The following is a 9,696-nucleotide window of genomic DNA, read 5'->3' on the forward strand; positions in this document are numbered from 1 at the left end:
TCAAGAGGATAACCATCAATCAGGAAATGACTGAACATGTGGTGGGATATGATGGTGATAGAATACTGTTTTGCTATGAGAAATAAGAAAAACCTGGGAAGACATATATGAACTCTTAAAAAATGAAGTGAACAGAACCAGGAGAATATTGTGTGCAACAGTAACAAGATTACAAAAGAACTATGTACTTTGATCAAGAAAATTATGCAAGACAATTCACAAGATCCCATCTTGAAAAATGATTCCCAAAGAGAAATTTGATGAACCTAAATGCAGACTAAGGCACATTTTTTTGTACTTTCTTCGTTCCTGTTGTTTTGCAATGTGATTAATATGTAAATATGTTTTCTAGGATCACATTAGAATCAATAGCATATTACTTCTCTTGGCATTAACGGGGCGGGGGGGAGATTCCCTATAAACATATAACAAGATTAATGGCATAAAGTGTAGCTAAAATAAAAAAGGAAGGCAGATCACAGATAAGTTCCATGAAAGGAACAGGAAATAAAATTCATGAGCTTAAAATTAAGTTCATATTCAAATGTTCAAATTTAAGTAACAAGCAAGAAGAATTAGAAGTCATGATCGAGAAAGCAAACTTGACCTTAAATGTATTGCTGAATCTTTACATACAGAAACTCATGACTAGAATATCACTGTCAATGGGACTACTTTATGTAAAAGTAGCAGGAGAATTTTTAAAATAATTTTAATTTTAAATAAATTTTTTAAATAATGAAGACAATAATTCAAATTATGCTTGCATGACTCAAAGAACAAAAGGGGTAAAAAGAACATTTAAGCAGAGATCAATGAAGGTACTAACTGCAATTGTGTGCAGAGTATGGGAAAAAATGACTTAAGTGACAGAGAAAAGCAATGATGAATTAAGGGAATGATCAGAAACCTGACACAGGGACACAAGATGGGAATGATGCAGAGTCTTTAAGTGTTAAGACATGTGCTGTCTCTCTCTGTCTCTTCTCTCTCAAAATAAGAAAAGTAATAATTCCATCACTTCTTTTTACATCCCAATATATGCCCAGCATCAGATCCTCTGTTGGGCACTAGAAACCGAGAGCGTTTATTCCAAATTGTAAAATTGTAATCCTCCTTTTAACAGATGGAAAATTTTAAAAGATGAAGGTTTTCAGTTATACTGCTTTTCCTAAGAGTTGCAGAGAAATATATTTTATGGGGGTGAGTATTCTGTTGTTTGGGGAAGGAATAGAATATCAAATTATATTCCTTTGTGGTATATTTGTGAGCCAAAGGTTACTGGGATGTTTATGGTCTTATCAAGATAATTCAGTTGTAGGTATCATAGAGTCCCCAAGTCAACCCCCTTCCTCCAATCCTCAAGGGTCATGCTAATAAGCTTCCTTTTGGTCTTGGGTTCGGAGCTCTTCAGGGACTGTAGTACCCATAACAATTACTGACGATAGAAATAATCAGGTCCTCTCTAGTACTATCACCCTGAGAGAATCCTACCAAATTTAGAAGTCTTTAATCTCAGAAGGAAAATAAAATGATGTAAGAATCTAACAAATATATTTACCTCAGAAAAAGAATGGACTTGATTCTAAGAAACTTGATTGCCTAAAGATACTTTGAATGCTACAAAGTAGAAATGTGCACTTTAGTATGCTCCCGTGACAGAACCTGATGAGACACTACTAGGAGCAATCAGAAGAAAAGAAATGAAAAAGTTTTGCTAGCTGTGCATTTTACCATTGGTTATATGGATATCCTACACTCCATCTCTACAAAAACTGTAGATGCCTAAATGGAGAGCAGATTATCTGAGGCAATGGATTAAAGAAGTGAACAAAATAAGAGGTATAACTTTCTACTTTTTGTAATCAAATGGAGATTTATCAATGACTTTGTGCCCAAGATTAGAAAAACCCGGGACAAAACTCATCTTAAATTTCCAAAAATATAAAAGAATTATATTATCACAAAGTTTATGACAATTTTTATCTGAAACTTTATGAAAATCAAAGCCAAATGGGGCAAAAATTAAAGAGTATATGACAGTTGCTTTAGGTAAGCTTCTACATCTTTATATTCTTTACTAAGCTTTAGAATGCCCTCTTTTCCTACCCTTTAGGAGCACAGGTCCCTCATACTGCTCCCTAACTACCTAATGAACATTCAGTTAGACTCTTCTTAGACTCTATGAATTATGAACCTACTCACTCAAAATTAACTTTCTTTGTGATGTAGCCAGTTTCAAAATTACAAATTCATTCCCCATAATATTCTGTAAAAAAAATGCTCTTTCAAATATCTGATCTCAACTAAAGATTTAAAAATAGAACACAACTCAACTATAGATTTAAAAATTAGAACATTTTTAAAAAGAACATGTAAAAAATATATCTTCTTTTGTCTGTTTGCTTTTGCAATGCTATGGGGTTGGGGTTAAGTGACTTGACCAAGGTCACACAGCTAGTAAGTATCAAGACTCTGAGGCCAGATTTGAACTCACCCTCCAACTAACTTCAGGGCCAGTACTCTAATCACAGCACCACCATGCTGCTCAAGATAATGCTAAATTTCAAGAGAGGGATTAGGATAGGAAATAGAGCTGTGGGACTCATCATCATAAAGAATATGAACAAAGACATGAAATAATAAGATCACTAAGAATGAGCACATAGAGAGCATAGATGAAAGCCTAAAAGAGAACTTTGATGTAAGCCCAGGGAGAGGGCACAATGAAATGATGATGATCCAGCAAGAGAAACTAAAAACCAGTAGACAAATATGTATTAGAATAACCAAGAAAGAGCAGTGTAAAAAAAATTTCCAGAGAGGAAATACTCTAAAAGGTCAAATACTATGCAGAAGTGTTGAAGAAGTCCGGAGAAAAAGTCATCAAAACTGAACATTAATAAATTATTGCTGATTTTTAAAGGATAGTCTTAGTTAAATTATGTACTAGGGCTATGGATTCAAAATAAAAGTGAAAATTCTTTTATACCAGCCTTCTGAACAAGCAAAACAAAGTCTCAGAAATGGGAGTGAATAAGTAAATGAAGTGAAAAGGAAAAATGTGAGAGACATTGAGGTGATTGAAATTGATGGGATGGGGGAATAAAGATTGAGAGTGAGGTTAAAAGGATAGTAGTAGGGTCAGCTAGGTGGAACAGTGGAGAGAACACTGGCCCTAGAGTCAGGAAGACCAGAGTTCAAATCCAGTCTCAGACACTTTATACTTACTTAGCTGTCCTTGGGCAAGTCAATTAATATTGTCTTGCCAAAAAATAAAAACAGTAGTAAAGTTATGTATCTGATAGAGGATTGTGATACTCAAGAAAACAAAAGTAAGTTTCAAAGCAAGGAGTAATGAGGTCATATGTCAGAATTTAGAGGGTTTATAATGACTGAAAGAAGTGGCACTGAAAATAAAAAGACAGGACAGAGAGAGAGAGAGAGAGAGAGAGAGAGAGAGAGTCAGAGTCAGCCTTTCTGGGACTTTTACTGAAAGCTAGCATTGGACAAATTATAGGAACTATTTGGGGATGTCTAGGCAACAGAAAATGAATTGAATATTAGAGATAAAGGAGAGGACTAATGGGGGAAAACTTAAAAAAGGGGTATAGAATCAAGATATACACAGAGGATTTCACTTTTGTCAGGGTCAGGGCCACTTTGATTCATCAACAGAGAATAAAGAATACAATAAAGAAGAGAATAGGGAAGAAGTCATTTGAAAAGAAAAAGGAAATAATTCATCAATAATTGTCTCTATATTCTAAATGCATAGCTTGCAAAACAATTTGGTAGGGAAGATATGGGAGGTATAAAGAGAAACTATAAAATTGAGAGCAGTCACAGGAAGAAATGGGATAACCAGTCAACATGAAAGGAACAAAATGAATACCTGGCTAAAGTGAGGACCATTTGTAATTATATGGCATTAAGTGATAGGGAATCCAACCAGTCAGCAGAATCTTTTGACTTTGCCAAGTTCCAATCAGCAGCTTATAGATAAAATTATAAGAGGTGGCTAGCTAAAGTAATCAGGGATTACTTGCCAAGGTATATGGTATGAAATAAGACCAAACAGCAAGTGATTCAGAGGAGAGTTAAATAACGAGTTTAAAATGGTTAACTGTAAGGACACAATTAAAAAGGGAAGAAAGTAAAATCAGATCAATAATAATTGCCAGAAAAAAAATGTTGAATAATATAGGTCCCAATAAAAATCAATGGGCTTAAGAATAATGCATGGAAAAAAGTGGGTATTTTGGTAACAGTACAAGAACATTTATACTTCATCAAATAAATATTAAATTCCAAAAGATCTTTATAGAAAAGATAGCTAATCCCTCTTCTTTGACCTACTCATAACAGTTTCTATTTTTATGTTCATAATATTCATGGAATAACTCTTCTTGGAATCTTAATATTTATGCCTCTTAAAATCCTACAAGAATTTCCCTACAAACAGAACTACATAAAGCATAATTCATCCTTTGATATCAATAGTCAGAAAGAAACTCTGCCTCACATCTCTCTGAGTTCTGTGATCTCCTCCTATGCATGTATCTAATTATACTCTATAGTATAATTATTTTCATATATTTCTTGTCCAGCTAACATAGTGGAAACATCTTGACACATTGGATTGGAGGCCACCCATGTTTTTAAAACTATTCGGGTTTAGAATAGAGACTTGAACAGAACAAGATATCAATAAATGTTTTATCAAATGTTATGGTTGAACCATTAATTATAATTCCTTTACTCCATCTCCAAATACAAATTTCTGCTTATTTATGAACTTGTAGACAAAAACAATGCTTCTGAAATGTATAGCTTGGGGAAAAATTCATGACATTGTGAGTGTCTGGGCTTAGGAGTGCTCTAAGTAGGACAAAGTGAGTGAAAATTTAAAGGGAAGTTTGAGGGTGGAGGGAACCATTTTTTTCACATGCTGCATCCTACAAACAAGTAAAAGAGACAGAATACAGAAGACAATGAATTGGGAGTTATTTTCCATTTCAGGATAGATTTGTCTTTCAACATAGCTGTCTGGGTTGGTGGTTACCAAGAAAGAGCTTGAAACTAAGCAAGTCTCATGGAGATCTAATATATGATACTGTCCCCATCTTCATGAAATTACTAGTCTTTTTGGTTGATTATGATGTCAAAATATCATGCAGGGTGAATGAATCCAGAGCTGTGGATACCAGATATAATTCCTAGGCAATCTATATCACTACCAGTCTTGAAGAATGGGAAGACAAATATTTGTTTAGGAACAGCGTGTTAAAGTATATAACTCAGCAAAGGAACTTAGAAGATCTTTTGAGACAGATTTGGAATCAGGAAACCCAGTTTAAAATCTTGGTTCTGATACATCTTATATAACCTCTGAAACCTAATATAACATTTCAAAACTCCAGTGTCTTCTGTATAAATTGACAATAATACTACTAGAATTGTCTACCTAAAAAGAAATCTTTTGATGAAATAACTTTATGGTAATGAAAATGATCCACTAAGAGAACTACTGATATCAACTTTTGCAAGGTAAGGATCTTGTTCAGAAATTTCTAATCTTCTAAGATATAGAAGAGCCTTAAAATTATCTACTTCAGTGATGCTCAGCTGTTTTGTATTTCATAGACACCCTTTGGCCATCTGGTGAAATCTATGGATTCATTTCTGAGAATCACGCATGTCTTTAAGTATATAAATAAAATAAGTAAGATTAAGATGAAAACAAATTACATGGTAATGCATTTATCAAAATAATTAGGTTCATTAATTTTAGATTACAATTCTTAGAACTTGTTCCATCAATTCATGTTAAAAAATCAGAAAAGTTAAACATCTAGAGATAGTTCAAGATCACAGTGAGCCTGAAGTAAATGAAATTGACCCTCAAAACAATGAATTTTTTCATTAGTCAACATCTATTTCTTTTCTCTATTCAGACAGTAGTGATAGCTCTAAATCCCTTGGAACATGGCCAATCTCTCTGTGATTACAGGATTCTTTCTCATGGGTTTTTCCAATACCTGGGAGCTACAGATTTTACATGCTATCCTCTTCTTGGTCATCTACCTGGTGGCTCTGATGGGAAACCTACTCATATTCACCCTCATCTCTCTCAATGGAAAACTCCACACTCCTATGTACTTCTTCCTAAAGAATTTGTCCTTTTTAGATCTTTGTCTTGTTTCCATCACAGTCCCCAAATCAATTGAAAACTCTCTGAGTCACAGCTACTCCATCTCTTTCTTGGGGTGTGTATCACAGCTCTTTTTAATGATCTTATTTGCAACATCAGAGCTTGTTCTCCTCACAACAATGTCCTATGACCGCTATGTAGCCATATGTCAGCCCCTACACTATGAAGTCATTATGAACAGAGAAACGTGTGTGAAACTCGCAGCTGTTTCCTGGTTTACTGGAGGTTTGTTTGGGATCCTCTACTCAGCTAGTATATTCACTTTGCACTTTTGTGGCTCCAAGAAGATTCATCAGTTCTTCTGTGATGCTCCTTCCTTACTCAGGATCTCCTGCTCTGAGTCACATCTTGCAGTTTATGTCACTATGGTTTTGGGAATTAGTTTAGCAATTCTCTGCTCTATTTACATCACAATATCTTACTGTCACATTTTCTCAACTGTGCTAAATATTCCAAATACAGAGGATCGATCAAAAGCCTTCTCCACTTGCTTGCCTCATCTCCTTGTTCTCATGATTTTTGTCACAACAGGTGGAATTTCTTATCTAAAGCCAGAGCATAAATCTGACTCAGTTCTAGACTTGTTGTTGTCTATGTTCTATACAGTGGTGCCTCCAACATTGAATCCTGTCATCTATAGCCTGAGGAATAAGGACATGAAGATTGCTCTGAGAAAGCTTATGACCAGGAAATACCTCTCAAAGGCATTATTGCCAAAGTTTATTTCATGATTATATACCTGTGCATCTATACTGACACTTATATGCAGACATTTTTGCATATAGATAGATATAGATAAATATATATACAAAGGAAGAGATGCATATGTGTGTGTTTCCTATGAATATATGCAATATGTATATATTACATTTAGATTACTTCTCTTTATATATTAACTGACTTAAATTCTTTGCTTATATGCCCTTGTCAAGTTCAACAGTTTTGAAATGTTGACTTTCAAAAGACCTGGAGCATCATAAAAAATATGCTATTACAATATGTATACTCATTCCAGTTCTAAAACCATAAGCCACCACTGAAAAAATGTGAATTTTTTGGAAATAATGTATATGAATGTCTTTGTTTCAAATTATGTCAACTATTCTCGTTTTATAATTGATAACATGTCGGGTAGCTAGGTGGCATAGTGGATTGAGCACTAGCCCTGGAGTCAGGGGGACCTGAGTTCAATCTGATCTCAGAAACTTATTTACTTAATTGTGTGACCTTGGGAAAGTCACTTAATCCCATTGCCTTGCCAATAAAAGATGAAACATTTCAGTAAGAATGTCATAACTTACTGTGAAGCATCAAAAATACTTTTTATGTCTATTTTACTACAAAATTTTTTTAATGTTTCTAAATCCAATATTTCATCACCTCAATAACAGTGAGATATTATTATCACCATTTTATATTTAAGAAAACTAAAATTCTTAAAGGTCTGCAATAAATAATGATAATATTATTCAAATGCTTGATTTGGTTTCAAGTCAAATTATTTTTTTTATTTCATACAGTCAGTTAAGTAAACAGTTGACATAATTGATAAGATGACCTTCAAATACAATATTTTCAAATAACTAATTTTCTTTTAGAAAAGTCTCGGCCTTTTGATTTTATCTTCAAATTTAGAACAAAACACTAAAATACAGAATTGTGAGGGACGCCAAACATCATTCCTCCCATTTAAGGTATACATGAAATTGACTTTCATATAAAACATCCTCACATAGGGATCATCCAAACTTCATGTGAGAATTTTGAGTGAGGGAGAATAATTCCATGTCCTTTCCCTGTCACTATTTGAGTTCATGGTGATAGCAGGAGAAAGTGAGGAGGGAAGAGAGCATAAGAGGGGCAGGTAATAGAGGGGAGGGAAAGAATAAGAAGTGAGAGGGGGAGGGGGAGGGGGAGAAAAAAGAGACAGAGAAAAAAAGATAGGGAGAGAGAGAGAGACAGAGACAGAGACAGAGGGAAAGAGAAAGCTAGAGAGAGACCAAAGAGGGAAAGAGTGACAAGAATAATCAGAGAAAGAGAAAAAGGAAAAGGGTTTCCTTCTCCTGCTCTCCCACTATTTAATTCCATTTCCAAGAAATGGGTCTAATGACATTTGTTTCTGTTTTATGTCATTTGTTCTTCTTACTTTCAAATGCAATGAGTGATCACACTTGGACCTAGGAAACTGAGCCACAGTGACCTTGGAGGCAGGATTGTAGATGACAAATTGGAGCTAACCAACAAAGTGGAGAAGCCAAAGTTCCTGGGACTTGAGCCTGCAGGGGCTTGTGGACTTGTAATTTAGTAGTAGCCCTTACTAAGAAAGAACTAAGTTAAGCTACAAATCCTATCCCTTGGTCAGAGATAGAAATATCTAATTCTTTCCACTGACCAAGTCACAAAAGGTGAGATTATGACTCCTATTCACTGGCAAGTAAATTCATATGTTTGTGATTAGACTTTTTGAAATAAGCATTTCTTTGTAAAGTTAATCTAGCTATTAGTGGATGAATGAAACCGGGATGGATATAAGGAATTATCATCCACCTACTTAGAGGATCACTATTGGTGATAGTTGGAACAATTTACCGAGAGCCTAAATACACTAAACATCTTAAGAAAAGGGGGGTGAAATGGAACATACCTGGCCTTTCAGGCAAGGAGGTTCATTATAACTATTGTTATATTGTTTCAAAATTTAAAAAAACTTCTGGCAGCAACATGAATAATAAATTGAGTTGTGAAAAGTTATTACTGACAATTAACAGCTTAATTAATAACATCAGTAACCATTGTAACCAATTTTTAAAGACTTAGACATAGAATTACTTTGTATAATCTTTGATAAGTACCATAGTTGATAAGACATTATTCATGTATCTTTGAGTGAACCTGCCACTTGAAAGAAATAAAGAAGATGGTGGAAGAATAATGTTACTAGTCAGGAAATGTTCTTCCTAGCACGCACTGTGTTTCTGTGGTACAGGAGAGTACTTATTTGGAGAATTTTCAAAAGGTATTGAATATTACCATGGACTCTGGAAGATCTGTATTGCAAATAGGGTTAATTATGGCTCAATCACAATTTCAATTCAGTTGGCACCAATTAACATTATATAATGAATTTTTATAACAAAGTTTGATAAAAGGATGCCTTGATTAAATGAGTGAAACTTTGAACGCTGAGCTATCATTGAACTCTACAGTTGGTAATTACCAGTCATGAACATGGGTACAAATCACTTAACTCTCTTTTTCTCAGTTTCCTCATCTGTAAAATAAACTGGAAAAAGTGACAAACCACTCTAGTATCTCTGCCAAGAATATCCTATATGTGGTCACAGAAAGTCAAACATGACTGAAAAACATCAACAAAACCTGTAGTAAGATTTGAGGTAGACTAATTACAAGGTTATCAAAATAGTCCAGAAAAAAAGTTATGAGAGGCAAAGATGGAACCAAGATGGCAAAGTAAAGCTCCC

The 9,696-nt window shown here is 34.4% G+C and overlaps 1 protein-coding gene across 1 annotated transcript; it reads left to right on the forward strand.

The window, feature by feature from the left end:
- The first annotated feature begins 5,988 nt into the window (after window positions 1-5,988).
- LOC141487791 (olfactory receptor 14A16-like) lies at window positions 5,989-6,945 on the forward strand. Its single transcript, XM_074187330.1, has one exon. It carries the CDS (start codon window positions 5,989-5,991, stop codon window positions 6,943-6,945), a length of 957 nt encoding a protein of 318 aa, XP_074043431.1.
- The last annotated feature ends 2,751 nt before the right edge of the window (window positions 6,946-9,696 follow it).

The sequence above is a fragment of the Macrotis lagotis genome, chromosome 5 (genome assembly GCF_037893015.1).
Source record: "Macrotis lagotis isolate mMagLag1 chromosome 5, bilby.v1.9.chrom.fasta, whole genome shotgun sequence".
NCBI lineage: Eukaryota > Metazoa > Chordata > Mammalia > Peramelemorphia > Peramelidae > Macrotis > Macrotis lagotis.

Excerpts from the sequence above, each read along its gene's own strand:
- LOC141487791 (XM_074187330.1), top strand. The coding sequence starts at position 5,989 with ATGGCCAATCTCTCTGTGATTACAGGATTCTTTCTCATGGGTTTTTCC.